Here is an 18,496-nt window from a genome sequence, read left to right on the forward strand (position 1 = left end):
GTGAGAGAGAAACGGGGAGAGAAGACAAGGTGGGGAGAGAAAAGCAAGATGATGCAGCTAACTGAGGTGGCTGGAAGATAGCAAGAAATTGAGAATGTAGTTAACTGCAGAGTAACTGTTTCCCTTTAAAACTATTCAAATCCATTTTCTATACACACATACAGAGAGAGAGAGAGAGAGAGAGAGAGAGAGAGAGAGAGAGAGAGAGGTTATAGATGCCAGCTCACACCTCTTATTAAAGTGTGTTTATTATCTTTCAATCCGAGGAATCATAAAGTAGGTGATCTTGGGAAACAGAAAACTCCATAGGTAAACTCTCTAAAATGTGTTAAGGAAAAAAATATTTCTACTTGGGGGAGAGATTTCCATAGCTCCAATTTGTCCAAAGGTATTAGTGTGGATGAGGCATCAAACGCAGAGTTTTACAGCTTCGTATTTTATTTCCTTGCTTCATAAAATTGAAAGATCACATAAAATACTACATTATTTCCTAGTAAGTCAAAACTGTAAGTTCAATTAAGGGACTTACCAGGGCAGTAAATAAATGCCCAAGGCCTTAAGGAATTTGCAATGTCTGAAAATTAAGCTATAATTGAAAAGTGCCCAAGAAAAGAACCTGCCCGAGACAGTACTTAAACTGGAGACGTTCTGTAAACCCCTTTCTGCTTGGGAGATCCCTCCATTAATGTAAAATATGTTTGTCCATTGCAGAAATAAATGAAGTTACCTTTTCCAAATCAAGGATTCGTGTAAGCAACTGGCTGCCATTGAAATTTTCTGTGCCCATTCCTTCCGAATCATAGCTTGGTCTAGGAGGTATTGTGGCTGTGATAGAAGAGAGAGTATATTAGAAATTTAAATACACACATACACATATGCTTGCAAGTGGGCACAGTCACATATGATTTCATAGCTATGCTATGTAACCTCATATGCCCCACAGCAAGAATGTGCTTACCTATGACTCACCCATGAGCATTGCATGCTGGCAAAATGGTAGTTTTTCTTTCTATATAAAATTGTCATGTTTTTAGTCTGCTCTTCTATTTCTCCCCACAAACATTTTGATGGTATTTGCATTCATTCCAGCCTCTGCCATTAAACTTCATCACCAGTGTTATTGCCCAATAAACCGAATCATTTCTGTGTGAGCTTAGAGGATTGAGGTGCTCTGACCAGCTCCATAGATCCATCATCTCCAACATCTGTTCCAAGGACCAACCAGTGCACATCTGGTGATAATGGTCTTTCTTTTTAATTATCCTATTGGGATGCTGAAACCTGTGTAGGATCATAAATCCCTCCTCCCCAAAGTGGCTCCTGAATGATATTTTAGACCAAATAGATGGGACGAAGTAATTAGTTTAGACTATAATATATTCTATCTGAGGTTCTCAAAGTGGCCTTGTCTAGTACTCCTTATAGTGTGGTATAGTTTTCTGAGTTTGGGGCATTAATTAAGTAGAGTATAGATTCATATTTATACCATGAATGTCCAGAAAGCAAGTATGTTGACGCTCTATAAATTTTGGGCACAATTATTTGTTATCTTCACAACAGAAAATATCAGCATTTAAAGATACCAGTGACATATTTCAGGAAGACCTTCATTTTAGTGCCTATCAGGACTGAATGATTTACCATCTGATTTCTCTGGAGCCAAGCAATCTATTAATTAGATAGGTATCCAGGAGAAGCAGCACGATCTATAGATACTGAGCAGAGCAAAGCTTAGTAGACTGTGAGGCTGACATTACTTCTGCTGTGCCTGAACCTACTCAAGCAGATAGCCATGGATCAGTTGTAACAACATTAACTCCCGAGACAACTGCCCAGCATACTGCCTATCATAGGTTTAAATCTTCCATTAGTATGATCCTTCTTTCCCCCAAAGAGCCAAATTCCAACAAGTCAGGAACTTTGTTCTGTTCCATAGTAGATGCCAAGTCCCTAAGGTACCAAGTAGAAGATAACACACCCCTGATTCCTATTTGTCAAATGAATGTAAACACTCCTCTGGGTTAAGGGTTTGGGGTTCTAATTAGTGTTTACTTATGTAAAAAGTTAGAAATTTGTGTTTTTACAAAGCAACTGAAGAACTTCAAGGCACACCACACATATTTGAAGGGTACTGGCTTTATGAGAAACAGGCTCAAGCTGAAGACTTTGAAACCTGGCATGAAGGGGGAGAAAGAAGCCTACAGCTCAAAGATCACTGGACATCATCTGCCCAATGTCTATTGCTCTTATGACCTTGTGCTTAAACTCACTGGGCTTCATAATCTTCACTCGTTAAAATGAAAGTTTGGACAAATCGGTGAAGTGTTTGACAATAATTTTTGTTGCTGGAAATTCCATCCACTCCAGTTCTGGTTATTATGCAGATGAAACCCTGATTCAACTTTGGGACTTGGTGCAATTCTCAACATCTAGATGTTTCTTCCCATAGAGCATTTCAGTCGGAACTTAATTTCTAATTATTCTGAAGAACTGCACAATCATACTGCCACACTCAGGTAGCCATGGGAAATCTTGGGGTCCCGTAGGGGCAATCTAAGCAATCCATTTTTATTTGAAAATCTGAGGTTGAAACCTTTTAAAGAGTATCCCTTTTGCTGACTGTTCCAAAAGTCTATTCAAAGCCTTACAAGAGAGAGCCGGCTTACCCAATGATGTGTGACTTCTTTCTGGAACTTGGGTGCTCTGGAGTGATAAATTGCTGTCCCTCTTCGGGTTGGATGACTTTTTCAGAACTTCACTAGAGAAGAAAAAGCAAGAACTCTCTGACTTTGTCCACATTAATTTCAGTTAACTAAAGCAATGTATTATGCAGAAGGTTCAGGGGCTCCAAGGACTTGCAAATTTCTCACCTATTTTCTAGAACTCTTAAAGGATGGAGTCACTTAACCAATGTACCAATGAACAGATAAGGTTTCCTGCCTGGTAAACTTTTATTCCTTGATGGTGGACTAGATAAGACTTTAAATTAGCCATTATTATTTTATTCTTGTAAAAAGAACTTACTTGTACAAAGGATTGCAAGCAGACACTGAAAATATTTATGGCGTTCTTTCTTATTCACAAAATGACAGATCCCAAGTACAGGAGTCGTGTTTTGAAGACAGAAACAAGGCCTGCTTGTTTGTCATGAATTTAAAAAAACAAAGTCTACTGCATTTAATTATGGATGGCGTTTTGATTCAAAGGGGACCAATACTTACAGACAGATTCAAGGAAAAAGAGAAGAATAAACATTTGGTGGGTATCCAGTACATGCCAGGAACATACTGAGATTGATGCCCTTATGGGTGGCACTGGATATAAAGGGATAGCATTCAGCCACATTTCAAATCCCACCAAATATGCCAATGTGGTTACAACTGCATTGTGGAGCCAGCTATTTCCATGTCACATAACCATGCTAGATTTTGGAAGAAAATATTATTGAATTCTCTCAAATTTAGTAACCCCCATTTTAAGAATGCTTTCCCCATGTTTATGACTAGTACTAAAATGCAAACATGCACACACCAAATAAACATATTTTCCTCCATTTTTTCACTAGTGAGGATTGAACTTAGGACTTCATGTGCACCAGGCCAGAACTTGACCAGTGAGACATAATCGCCCATCCCAAAAGTGGAAATAATTGTATTTTCTTGAAATTCGATACAACTAAAAACAAGCACTTAAAATAGATTTGTCTCCTCCACAAACAGAATACCCTCACTTGAAATCATTTTCAGAATTCTGGGAAGTTGGTGAATTGTATGTAATTGTTTATGAAGTGCATAATTAAGATACATAAAGATGGCAAGAAACTCTACTTATAATTGCGTTTCAGCCCGACTCCTGCTTTACAAAGCTGATCTTAGCAATTTCTAATTGGGAAGCTCTGTTCAGTGGCGGATTTGTTTTGGTGTCTTCTTTTTATAAAAATGGTAAGAAGAGGTAACATTTGTTTCCAGTCCCCAGTGTTTTTCCAATATTCTCCTTAAAATGTACTGGTTGCTCCAAAAGTTCTGCATTCTTAATGTACACTTGAATTATTCATGGCCATGACTATATTCCCCTAAATCTTTTTACATTCTTTATGCTGACTATTTGGATGGAAAAGCCATTCAGATGAAAATAAGAACTGACCTGAACCTTCCCCTTCTCTCAAAAAAAGAAGCGTTAGAAAGTTGGAGAAAGTTGGGTTTGGTTTACTTTTTTCCTTGACTATTTTTTTTTTTTGTAGTCCAGCTTGTAACTCTATAAGGAAGACCACTGAATATCATCACATTTTTAAAATAAAAAAAAATACAAAACATGAACAACAAAAAATCCCTGCCTTCATAAAAATTTTAAGGGCCAGGGACAGCAAAAACAATCTGAGGAGACCTGAGGAAGATCAAAATGGCAGAGAAGAGCCAAGGGATAACACACTGAATAACAAATGGGAGGAAAGAGGGAGAGAGAGGTGGGCAGTTAAGAACCGTGGTCTTAGGAAAGCAAGGCTTCTTCTGCCACACAGAGCCAAACTACCCAGCTTCGCTTGTCACTTAACAGCCCTGACTGACCCTACTGCTGCCAAGAGGACAGTTCCTTCCATTCCTTGCCATAAGAGAATTTCTGGTTCCAGACAAGGGGCTATGGAGGTTCCAGTTCTGGGAGAATCCTCCCTAGATGAGAAAGTGACATGTGTGCCATGCCCACTTCCTTTTGTGAGGCTGGGCTATGGGATCCTGGGGTTTCAAGATTGTATGTATGTACCTCAGTTTGTCCTCTGGAAAAATCTCCCCAATTTTATTTCATGTCGATACTATTAGTTGAAATACAACTTCTGTCAAACAAAGATCATTTTATTACTCCTCTAATAAAACACAAAAAGGGGTAAAAAGGAAGCCAGCTATCCTGAGTGGCATCCTCTGAGTTTCCTAATGAACATGATTAGAGAATCAGGAGAGGCAGAGTGCCCTTTCTGTTACTTCACATAATTGACTCCTGCCATTTAAACGCTGTAACTTCTGCATTTTAGGTTGTGACATCTTGGATACCAGGGAGCAGGCACCATGTGTCATTCACCTCTTCACTCTAGATCTAACGCAGTCCGCCTAGCACTGGACCATTTGATGCAATGGCTGATTTAATAAAGAAACAGAATTGCTGGATAGCTCACATTAATTGGAGTTAGAGGTTACTAGAAATCTCAGTTCTGTTTCCTCCTAAAAGATCTCGGATATTGTTCTCCTCGTCTGTATGCAAGGGACATAAAGTAACTTGAACTAAGCATCTGTGTGGGGACCCCTCACCATAGGCGTGTTCAAGTCTGCAGCTATTCCTGCAGAAGGCAACACCCAGTGGTGGCATTACAGACACAAACACATAATGGCACCCCTTCCTATCCTTATTCATCATTAGCTTACCAACATGTATTAAATTGCTGTTCTGTAACAATAGGAAAATCAAGAGTTCTGGTGTGCTCATAGGAGGAGGAGCTAAACAAGGTCACATACAGGGGGTGATAAAAAATATGATGGGGCTCCTAAATTGGAGCTATCATTGGCCATATTTGTAGAGCATAGCCATTAGACTCACAACCTGAACCTGAACCCTTGTTACCTGATTTTTTTCTTCATTGTCCCACAATCCATTGGCTCTCTAAGCCATGCCTAAGAATGCCTTTACTCGCTTCTCTCAGAGGGTATTTGACCATACAGTGTCTAGAGACAGTCATTTGTCACTACCTCAGACAGGATGCACTTGGGACTTAGTAGCAGAAGCTGGCGATGATGCTACACACCCTGCAACACACTGCACAACAATGAATTATCTGTCCCAAGTATCCGCTGTACCCAACCTGGAAACCGCTGCAGGAGTCTGACCATGGAACGCGATTACATGTGGAGAGCTCACGCCCATTCACACTCCCCACCACCAACTTAGGAGACTTAAAGTTCCTATTCAGGAGCTCTGAATAGCTGCTAGTAAACTCATCTAAAATCTATTTCGTATCGGATATCTCTGGGAATATTTGAAAGCATTGTGCAAAATGTAGAGAGCTTCTGAATTTGACAGATAGGTCCATCCGATTCGAGAAAATTTATCCTTGGGCGTGAGCCAAGAATGTCTGACACACATCAGCAAGTGGCCTGTGGCATTATTTAATGGACCTTCATTGGTCTAAGATGTGTGTACGCATGCCACAGAGTCGGTTGAGGACCTTTCTTCTAACATGCCAGAGATGAGGACTTTGCTCAGTGGCATTTATGAAGATCTCTTCGGAGCAGAACTCAATAAGAAAGATGTTTTGTATTAAAATTTCCACTCAGTTGTGATGAAAACTTAACCCAGAATAGATTTGACTTCTCAGACATGTCTACCAACAGCTACATTTGGGAAATGTCACATTTATCTATATATGTCCTCATAATAGGATTTCTGCACTTGTGCCTCATGTCGGTGCTTCCTGTGAGAGAGAGCGACTACCTGGATAGGTAACGTCTGTGTGCCTCGGTGAAGTGTGTCTATATAAAGCACTCTTACTAGGAAAGAGACATATGGTCCATCCTGGAAAGACGCGCCTGACATTCTTTTTTTATCTCTAAGGGTTAGTTAAAATTTTGTAAGTATTTTTCACTTCTCCTCAGAATCAGAATCATATGTAGTGACATCTGGAAGAAAAATGAGCTGTAAGGTTTCATCGGATCCCAGTTCCTCCTGCCATTCATCACCGACTTAACAACAGAGACTCAGGACACTGTAGTGGCCATGGAGTCATTCATGTTGACTTGATGCAGTTGACCTTCTGGGCTATCTCTGAGCCAATGCCATTCACAGGAAAATTTTAATTGCTTTAATTATCTCTCTGGTTTTATTCTGACCTTCATTCTTCAAGGGCCGTCCACCACTTCAGATATAATACCTGCCCGTTACTTTTGAAACCGTTCTCATCTAGGTCACCCAGTTATGATCAAGATCTATAAATTCCTTAATATGTTGACCTATGCTTTAATATTCATTGGAAGACCTTCAGGTTTATAGTATCTAACTAAAACAAGTACATGTCTAGAAGTTTTTTTAAGGTCCTATGTTGAGTGTATGAGGAAACATGTTATAGAAGTCTTAGGAACACAGGCAATAGAGAGGAAGAGGCAGCACCAGTGGCCTTTTTAATGATGCTGTGCACCTATGCTCTACCCAGACACAGAATAGATGTGGCAACACTGAGAAAATTCATGAAAATCACAATTTAAAAGAAAATCCATTCTCCTGTCTCTCCAGGCTGATTAATCCACATCTCGTCTATTTTTTTCAATAAGTTCTAGGATTCTTTTTCTGTGGTTTATCCTAAACACATCTACTATTCTCTCTAACACAACCACAACTTCTATTCTTAGTGGCAGAACCTTTGTTAGCACACAATTTCACATGCACACATGTGTGTGTGTGTGTGTGTGTGTGTGTGTGTGTGTGTGTGTGTGTGTGTGTGTGTCTTACTAAGGCTTGAGCCAAGGGCCTTAGCACATACTAGGCAGGAGTTGAGCTGCATCCTCAGCGCTCAAACGTAGTCCCTGGGTGAACTTTCCTGCCATCTCCTTACCTAAATCTACTTCTACTCTAATGGTATAGCTAACTGCAAGATCCACAATATTTTAAGAAAGCTGTGTGACGAGTCACCATTTATGTCTAATGTTCTGGACTCAGTAAGAGCTGAGAACATATATTCATCACATTTAGCATATTATGTGATCATTTGACTGTTATTTTGTCTTTCTACCTCTTCCTCCGAGGTTCTAAATTCTTGTTGAGCATGAAGTGTGCATAATTCATCTCTGCATCTGCAGCAACTTGCATCGTCTGTAGCACATTTTGTGTAGTCAATGTTTTCAATCTGGCTGAATAATTGGCCTGTGTGACAGATAATGCATCTTTCCAGTTTGTTCTTAGAGAAATGAATTCTAACCTTTATTTTAACACCAATTCCACTTAAAATGACTATAGCTTGAAATTAAAGCAACATAGGAACTATATATACATCCTATTTCATTTCTACAGTCAAACCAACCTCCTTATCTTGTTTTCAGATTTATTTCAAAACTCAGTTATGTGTGTTATAATTTCTAACACATACATACACACACAGACAAATTCCCTGAATAAATTACATTGTCTATTTTTCTAGTTCTGCAGGAGCCTTCAAATAGGATCAAGGACATGAATTCACAAGCCATGGGTCATGGAAAGTATGATCAAGAACAGGGGTAAAATCTGTAGAGGACTCTCCCCAGAGTCCCTAGGAATGCTGAATCATTTCTCCACATAATGACCCTGTGAGCTCTGAGGGAGGTGATCTCTGCCCTTCACCGACTGTGTGAGCAATGGCATGGGTCAGAGGTTCCCACTGTGTGATGTATTTTTAGACACTGCATAGGGAAGAGGTACAGAGGTAAGCTCCGATGTCAGACCATCCATTGCTCGAGAGAGCAGGAAAGCCATAAATACAACCGTCCCTCTGCCACACAGATGCTGAGTTCAGCATCTTGTTGTTGTTGTTGTTGTCATTGCTGTGTTGTCTTTCTTCCTTTCATTGTGAAGCTTACGATCAGAGAAGTATGAACTTAATAACAGAAGACTCGTGCCTAAATCAAAATCACATTACAACACTAGGCCACTGGCCAGGCTGCAGTGACTGCAATGGGATCTTTCAGAAGAACATCTTCTAGAATCTTTCAGAAGAACATCTATTAAAGGCAACCTTGCAGGGCTCTTTGGATGCCACCAAAGGTGTTTCTTCCCTCATTCCAAGACCAGAAGAGGAAGACTGTTTGGTGTTTAATGAGGCTCTGTGGTGAATCTTCCTTCACCAAAGGGAAGCAATTTAGAAGTTCACTGAGCAACCAGGTGCCAGTTTCACTGCAAGGCTGCATAAAAGTTAATAGGATGCCAAGAAGTATCATTAGTACAATTTTATTATTGTACATAATTTCCTAAATTAAGCCAGTTAGTTCAGAAAAGTACTGAATGGGCAGCAATATGCAATGGATTAGATAAACAACCTGGAGGTTAGAAAGTCATTTTAAATAGCAGACATGACCAATTGCATTTGACTCTTTATGCTAGGACACAGGAACATTACTATTCGGGGGGAAATGTATTATTTCATGAGGGCCCTGTGGATAAGAAAAGCCATAAAGAAGAAAGTCATATTAGATAGATAGATAGATAGATAGATAGATAGATAGATAGATAGATAGATAGATAGATGGATGGATGGATGGATGGATGGATGGATGGATGGATAGATAGATAGATAGATAGATAGATAGATAGATAGATAGATAGATAGATAGATGATAGATAGGTAGGTAGGTAGATAGATAGATGCTAGGTAGGTAGATAGATGCTAGGTAGGTAGATAGATGATAGATAGATAGATAGATAGATAGATAGATAGATAGATAGATAGATAGATAGATGTATGGATGTATGGATGGATATAAGGATGGATGGATGGATGGATATATGGATAGGTATTAGGATGGATACATGGATACATACATACCTATTTACATACGTACATACATACATACATACATACATACACACACACACACATATAAACAGATAGATGACTAAATAGTAAGTACATATCCCAAGTGTTTTCTCTAATGACCCGGTTAAAAGCCACCAATCCCAACCAAGCATCCCTCACAGCCATCCCTCACAGCCACCTCACAACCATCCCTCACAACCATCCCTCACAGCCATCCCTCACAACCATCCCTCACAGCCATCCCTCACAACTGTCCCTCACAACCATCCCTCACAACCATCCCTCACAGCCATCCCTCACAATCATCCCTCACAGCCATCCCTCACAGCCATCCCTCACAACCATCCCTCACAGCCATCCCTCACAGCCATCCCTCACAACCATTTCTCACAGCCATCCCTCACAACCATCCCTCACAACCATCCCTCACAGCCATCCCTCACAGCCATCCCTCACAGCCATCCCTCATAGCCATCCCTCACAGCCATCCCTCACAACCATCCCTCACAACCATCCCTCACAACCATCCCTCACAACCATCCCTCACAGCCATCCCTCACAGCCATCCCTCACAGCCATCCCTCACAGCCATCCCTCACAGCCATCCCTCACAGCCATCCCTCACAACCATCCCTCACAACCATCCCTCACAGCCATCCCTCACAGTCATCCCTCACAACCATCCCTCACAGCCATCCCTCACAACCATCCCTCACAGCCATCCCTCACAGCCATCCCTCACAACCATCCCTCACAGCCATCCCTCACAACCATCCCTCACAGCCATCCCTCACAATCATCCCTCACAGCCATCCCTCACAGCCATCCCTCACAACCATCCCTCACAGCCATCCCTCACAACCATCCCTCACAGCCATCCCTCACAATCATCCCTCACAGCCATCCCTCACAGCCATCCCTCACAACCATCCCTCACAGCCATCCCTCACAGCCATCCCTCACAACTGTCCCTCACAACCATCCCTCACAACCATCCCTCACAATCATCCCTCACAGCCATCCCTCACAACCATCCCTCACAGCCATCCCTCACAACCATCCCTCACAGGGCTTCCTTTCTATCCATGGGAAGAGTTCCTTTTCTTCCTTAAGCGTGGAGAAGGTATTGCTTAAGTATCTTCTTAAGCATTTTCAAGGAACAAAAAGGACTTTGTCTTTTCTATCTCTGTGTGGTGTCTGGCTTATGGGAGTATCATCATCATTATTTGTTGAATAAATTAATAAACAAGTGAGAATATTAGAGTTATTTCAAGCACTAACCTGATTAACTCACTAAAACAACGAAACCTGCGATATTTACCAACCCAAATGCCACATTTGTGTGTTCCACATTGTTTCTCATGATAATTCTTGACATGTTTACAGTTTATGCTAAAAAGGTTGCAGTCGATCTTTCTAAAATTATCAGTCATCTTGTAGGATGATGGCCAAAATGATGCTGATACAGTCAAAGGAGAAACAGTGCTACATGCTAAGAAATTTAACATTCAAATTTCAGAACCAACTATCCTTAATTTTTTATTCAGTGAACCTTTTAAAATCTCTGTAACTGTTATCTCAGTTGATTTAAATTACAATATCGTTTGCAGTTCTATTGACTGGTGGGCTCCTGGGCATCTCTTTGAGATTCAATTTCCAGGGAGAAGCTGAGGCTGTAAATGATAAGGCTGTAATTGGTCTCTATTGTCTATCTTCATTCTTCAGCTGTTTCTTACACCATAAAACAGAACATGAATTAACCCCATTTAAAGGTTATTGTTTAATCACTGTACTTTGAGGGAGTACTCAAAGTTCTCTGTGTAGCCCTGGCTGTCCTAGAACTAGAACTAGCTTTGTGGTTCAGGCTGACCTTGAACTCAGAGCTCTACCTGCCTCTGCCTCCTGACTACTGGGACTAAAGGAGTGTGCCACCATCCCCCAGCTGATTACTGTACTGTCAACATTATTACTTTGCATTTTGAGACCTTTGGGTTTTCTTATATGCACTTCCTGGTTTTCATTATAACTGGAAGGACCACACATAGTAATATAAATGTGTCATTCTTCCTGGAGATGTGTCCCTGCTGTTTACTTTATATCTGTGACTGTGTCTTAGGACAATGTGTCACTGACAAGGTAAGGAGGTACAGAGAATCTCTGAGGGAAGCAAAATAGAACCTCAGCCATTCATCTTACGATAGAAAATCTGAGGAGCTAACTGCCTCAGAATAAATAGAATGTGTTCAATCTTTCCTAATGTTGGGACTTCAGTGTACACTCACTCTTTCACAGTTACATCCACTCACATAGTTCTCAGATGGATACACTGGTTGTTTCACAAGGAAAGACAGTTGATCTCTCAGAAAAACTCGGCGTCCCTAAGAAGCCCCGCCCCCACCCCCACCCCTACGCCTTACCTTTCTTTAAATATCGTTCCATCAATGCCCTTCCTGCGGAGCAGATCTCTTGGCCCATAGGGTGTGTCTTTACACTTAGAGTCTGTGTCACAGAGGAGGGTTTGTAGGAATGGGAAGAATCCAGCACTGGGAAGGTTTCGCGGTGCGAGGTAACCTGAAATTAAAAAATAAAGATGACATCACTGTGACAGACACACCTGGGGAGGGAGAGAAGGGTAGTAACAGCTGCATTTTACAAAACTGCATTTGGGGTAAGACTGCCTGGGACCTTAAAATCAGTCCCACATGGAGGCTAACACTGGTCTAGAGACGGTTTTCTTCACCCTGATTTTTCTAGACTTCCTAAAATGAATCAAAGGACTTAAAAAATGCTGGTTGCCCCATGGGCTCTTCTACCTAGAGTTCATTCTAAAGAAACACTTTAAAAAATTTTTTGTTGTTTTTATTTTTGACTATGTGATGTATCCTGGGATGCAGGATGTGCATATGAATGCAGGTACCTGCAGCAAAAGAGCATCAGGAGCCTGTAGTTCCTTAGTGTGGGTGCTGGGAACGCAATTCAGGCCCTCACAAAGAACAGTGAGTATTTTTAACCACTGAGTTACTGCGGCCCCTTAAAATAATGCTTGAATGAGAACACTTGTTAAGTGTGGTTTAAAAATAAATCTATAAATCCACGTGATAAAAGGTTATGTAACCATTGAGCATGCCAATCCACATAGGGAAAGTTTATAAAGTATGCCAAAGGGGACAGACTTAAAAAACAGAATATTCCAAATCCTTTAAAATAAATAAGCACATTTGTATTAAAAACCTGAAAGATCACACCAAAAAAATAAAAAAAATAAATATATGGCCTTTTAAATTTGGGTGATACATTTTATGTGAATTTCCTTTCTTCTTTCTGTGTATTATCAGCTTTTCCCACAATAGATGTCTGATTTTGTAATCAAATGAATACAACCAACTTTGCAGAGACTAAGAAATATTTTAGACTCCTCGCACTTTGGCATTTTAACTGTTACAAATAAATGTTCTTTTGCCCCTTGTTTAAAAACTCAATAGTGAAAATATCAGCAGAGTTAACAGACAGCGTACAGACGGGAGAAAAGCTTTTGCTAACCACACCTCAGATAGGGGCCTAACATATGGGAGATATAAAGGACTGCACAAATTAAACACCAAAACCATGAAATTTCCAATCAACAAATGGCGAATGAAAAGATGACTCTTTAAGAAGCCCACAAATGGCTGGCAAATATTTAAATAAGTATATGTATCTAATATTATATATTTAGTAGTCAATATCCTTTAATGATTAAGGAATGCAGATTGAAACCCCTTTGTGACCATTTGTTACCCAAGTCAGAATGGCTACTGTCAAGAAAACAAATAATGAGTGCTATTGAGTAAGTGGGAAAGAAAAGCGCATGCTCTGCTGGTGGGTGTGTAACCAATGTGAACACTAGACCATCAGTGTGTAACTAATGTGAACACTATGGCCATCGGTATAGAGGTTCCTCAAAAGGCGAAAAATGGAAGTACACTATTACCCAGCCATGGTACTCTTGGGAATGTACTCAAAGCACTGTGTATCATCCTACCACAGAGCTGCTTGTGCATTTACGCTTATTAATGCACTATTCATAATAGTGATGATATGGAACAGCCTAGATGTCCATCAGCAGGAGACTGGATAATAAAAACATGGTCTATAGACACCAAAGAATGTATTCAGCTGTTAATAAAAATTAAATTGACAGGAAAATGAATGGAACCAGAAAATCTGGCATTAAGTGACCTTGCCTCCTCTCAGAACAACAAAACCCCCATGTTGCCTTTTATATCTGGGGATCTTAACTTCAAATGTTAGTATACACGAGATATATGCATATATGTTTGTAAATGAGAGGTTGGAAGAGCAGGTGCAGACCGTGGAACTAGACAGGAGACCAGGAGAGTGGACCAGGTTGGTTGAGAGGGAGGGGCAAAAGGCACGTGCAACTCAAAAGTAAAAGTGAAGGGCTGGGAAGCAGGGCACAGGAATAATAGAAACAAATTTCATTTGAAAAATAAAATGTCAAACTCTGTAAAATAATAAAAACAACAGTAAATGGTGTGAATGAACATGCAGGTTTTTCCCCAGCATTACTCATGCACCGCAGTGGTGAAGGGCCGACTTTAACAACCGCTTTATGCAATGTGCTGGCTGGCAAGGCAGTTGGCCAGCTGTAGAATATGAGGGTTTTCTCACACTTAGGCTTGATATTAAAACACTAGATGTGTCCTGTGGGAAAAGATGGGAGACAATGAACTTCAAAAAAAGACAGATGTTATAACTCCAAGGGAAATTCCAATCTGGAGGCTCAAAACAACCTTAATTTCCTCATGAATCTGGTTTAAAAGGGAGTCAGTGCGAGCCTAGTTTCATTTTAAAGAGAAAGAGACAAACTTAGTGGTGAGCTCACCATGACCATGTATTAATATGAGAGAAGAGAGGAGAGGTGAAGAGATGTGGTCTAAATTGCCTAAAGACAGGCCAGTAGAAAGAAAGAACTGGAAGGGGGCCTAGAATGTTAGCCAGAAGAATAGCAAGAAGGTAAAGGAAGAGGTTTTAGGAAAAATGGTGTTGTTGACCTTGAAGATGAAGAGGGCAGCTACTAGTCCAGGGGTGAGCTTCATACAGAAGTCTACAGAAGGCTACAAAGCCAATTCTTGCACAGAAAGTCTGAGAGACATGAAGGTCTGCTCATGCCGTAATCAGTTCGTGATTACGTGATGCACACTGAGATTCAGTTCTGGGACTTCTGATCTCCAGAGACGTAAAGTAATGCGCTCCTATTGTTTTTAGGCAACTGACTTTCTAGTGAAAAAATTTTTATTATAGCCTACACAAAGGAATAATGCAGAAACAATCACCAATTGTCTTCAAAATGAATACTGGTAATTTCCAAAGCTTGGAAATTCAGAAGAGATTCAAGAGAACTTAGGGCCACCTAATTACCCACTAGTACCACAAAAACTGGCCCAGTTTATGACACAAGGAAGCTTCCTTTTGCTAAACCCAAAGGCAAAATAAAGTGGACCAACCATTCCTATGTGTGTCTTCTTCGGGGAACTAGCTATTAGGGAACAATCAAGTCAGCCCTTATCCTTTCTCACCATCCCTTCTAGAGCAAACTTCTGCCTGAGTGAACATCATGCAAGACCAACACACATCTATAGTACAGGTTCACTATGAATGGTCATCCGTCTTGTTACATAGATGCCTGCTATAGCTGCTCATTTAAATTATGACCCTGCCAATGAGATTATCCCATTCTATCTCAAGCACATGTAGACACTGACTTGAAGGAATAATAAGGGACTGGAGAGATGGCTCAATGGTTAGCAGCATTGGTTGTTCTTCCAGAGGACCTGAGACTGCCCACTTGTGAGACAACACACAAGTGTCTATAACTTTAGTTCCAGGGGATCCACTGTTTTAGCATCTGTAGGCACTGCACACATGTGGTACACAGACATAAACATGTAGATACAAAGTAACATGGAAAGGAAGTAAATGAAGAGATGTAGAAACATGATAGAAGTTTCCATTACTCTGCATCACTTAATTCTGCTGGGATGAATGAGTGGGGCCGGGCTCTAACAAACAGAAGTACACCAAGGCTACGCTATGGCCTGAAATGAGGCAAAGAATGAAAGATGCTGTGGGAAGGAGGGAGTTTTGCATCCAATTTTACCTTTTCTGGAGTTGATTTTAACTTGCAAATTGCTCGAGAAGAATTTGAAACAATATAAACTCACAATAGTCTTCAATGTCATAAAAAAAAAAGGACCAACCTACTTACTGTCTTGATTAAACAACAACAACCAGCTCCGGAAGTATCAGAGGGAGAGGTGATAACACTGTGCCTAGATTATTGATAAGTGATATTTAAGCTGTCATAATGGGACCATGCAAATGAGTAATAGGTTCCCTTTTGCCCAAGTGCTTCACAGGGCGTGTTCTGCCTGGAGCCCACACTTGGTCATCTTTGAACTAAGGTCTGTGCATTCGTCATAGGGAGGGGACTGATGCAGGAGCATGCCTGTGTCCTGTGTTCTCTGCGAGACGTGTACCATGCATTTTGCCACTCATCCTAGGTTCTCTGCCAAGATTTCTTTTCTCTTCCGTACCAACTTTCCGCAAAGCATGGGAATTCTCTAGAGCTAACAAACGAGAATCAAGTAGAATTAAACTCTTGTGGCTTCCTTGTGAAAGGAAAATGGATTTTTCTGTCTTCTGATGATCTCAGTTATCTGCTCAAGGAAGGAACGACTGAGAGCAACTTGTCACTAGACAACCACGAGCTCTAAGGAGTGGCTAAATTTAGCTTGAACTTATTCTACTCTAAAGGTGTCTCTGTGGTGTTCAGATCCTAAAATAATGTTTTCCCTTTATATCCCTAAATGTGAGTGAAGGGGGGAAAAAGAAAAGCTCCCTCTCTTTCACAAGACGTTTAAGATGCATGCATAGTTTATCCTAATAATTGATGGCCATGTTCTAGACCAGAGCTCAGATTTAAGGAACAAGTGGAAGAAAGCCATGACTGTAAACCAAACCACAGCAAAACTTGCAGGTAAAATCAGATCTCAGGGGCTCAGGATATCAAGTAGGACAAGATTCTTGGTATCATGATACCCAAAGAGTCCACACTCAGGAAAACACCCATGCCCATCACTGGGAGAATAGCTTCTGGAGGTCAGATTTGTCCCTAACCCAGTTTGGAAGAGGAGAAAGAATAGTAATGAAAATCCCAAGTCACCACTCAGTTTCCCCAATATATATAGTGAGTGACCAACCCTGGGTGGGAGAAGTTACTGCCTTAGAACGGAGAACGTCCGCATTACTAACACCACCCCATTGGAATGTCAACACATTTCACTTGTCTTGGGAAGTAGAATCAAAGGCAACCATAGGACAGCTTTAGGAATGAATCTAACCTAAATCAAATCCAGTAAAACTCGCCGTACAAACAGATTCAGATCTAAGGTCTTGAACAGCACATACTTTGTGTAGTGATGCCAGTCCATATATCCATGCTCACTGACAGGAAAGATCAGCTTTTCCTTTCCCACTACACAAAAATCCTTATTCAGAGCACTATTCGGGAGACATACCATGAAGATTAAAGCAATGGGTGGACCACAGCCTCGGTGGCATCACCTGGGACTGAGTTAGAAATGAAGTTTCAGAGACTGGGACACCTGCTTTGCATGCGTAAGCTACCCAGAGTTCAACTCACCCCATGGAGAAGAGAGACATTACTTAGCTCAGCTCCCGACTTAGAAGTGCTGCTCAGGCATCCAAGGGCCCACTAAAGGGCATCCTGGGCTACACTGAGGACCAGGTTGTCTCCTGCAACTTCAACAGCAACTCCCAATCTTCCACCTTTGATGCTGGGGCTGGCATTGCTCTCAATGACAACTTTGTAAAGCTCATTTCCTGGTATGATAATGAATACAGCTACAGCAACAGGATGGTGGACCTACATGGCTTCCAAGGAGTAAGAAACCCTGGACCACCCACCCCAGCCCAGCAAGGATACTGAGAGCAAGAGAGAAGCCCTCAGTTGCTGAGGAGTTCCCATCTGAACTCAGCCCCCAACACTGAGCATTTCCCTCATAATTCCATCCCAAACCCCGTAATAACAGGAAGGGCCTAGGGAACCCTCCCTACTCTCTTGAATAGCATCAATAAAGTTTTCCCCCACCCCCAAAAAAAGTGCTGCTTCAGATTTATTGAAAACGCTGGTGGGGAAGGAGGGCTCAGTAATCTGTGGTTACAACCAGGTTAGGTATTTCAGGCACATACTCTACAGAAGATTAGATGGTGGGCCTTTCCATAAGAGTCAGATAGGAAACGTATTTGCTCAGTAAACTGACCAACAGCATCACAATTACTTAACTGGGTGACTTTTATTTTGAAAGAAGCCACAGACAATGTGTGATCAAAACTTCACTTACAAAGGCAGGCCGTTGGCTGGAGGTGGTCTATGAACTATAGTTTGCTGTGCTCTGGGAGGGGAGCCTTCCTAATTCATTCTCTCTCTCTCTCTCTCTCTCTCTCTCTCTCTCTCTCTCTCTCTCGCTCTCGCTCTCTCGCTCTCTCTCGCTCTCTCTCGCTCTCTCTCGCTCTCTCGCTCTCTCGCTCTCTCGCTCTCTCTCTCGCTCTCTCTCGCTCTCTCTCTCTCTCTCTCTTGCTCTCTTGCTCTCTCGCTCTCTCTCGCTCTCTCTCTCGCTCTCTCTCGCTCTCTCTCTCCTCTCTTCTCCTCTCCTCTCCTTCCATCATTCTCTAGTTTTCTCCACACTGCCCTTTCCCTGTTTCCAAATCTTTCTTTGCTTTCTGCACGCCTGCTTCCTCCATCTCTCTCCCCATCTTCTGCTTCATCATCTCTTGCTCGTCATGTGACCCAGAGTGTTCTCCCAGCATCCTCCCTTTCTGCTCTACCTTCACTTTAGTAGGATTGTTGTTCACTTCCACAGTCAATTCAAGAGC

The 18,496-nt window shown here is 41.3% G+C and overlaps 1 protein-coding gene across 1 annotated transcript in view; it reads right to left on the reverse strand.

The window, feature by feature from the left end:
• The window catches only part of Abca12 (ATP binding cassette subfamily A member 12), a 173,220-nt gene that overhangs the window by 100,815 nt on the left and 53,909 nt on the right, over positions 1-18,496 (reverse strand). The window contains exons 3-5 of the mRNA NM_001427691.1: positions 11,956-12,109; positions 2,667-2,758; positions 728-825 (exon numbers count right to left, since the gene is read on the reverse strand). Of these exons, the coding sequence (NP_001414620.1) occupies positions 728-825; positions 2,667-2,758; positions 11,956-12,109 (344 nt within the window). The remainder of the gene's footprint in view (positions 1-727; positions 826-2,666; positions 2,759-11,955; positions 12,110-18,496) is intronic.

Source organism: Rattus norvegicus, chromosome 9 (assembly GCF_036323735.1).
Source record: "Rattus norvegicus strain BN/NHsdMcwi chromosome 9, GRCr8, whole genome shotgun sequence".
NCBI lineage: Eukaryota > Metazoa > Chordata > Mammalia > Rodentia > Muridae > Rattus > Rattus norvegicus.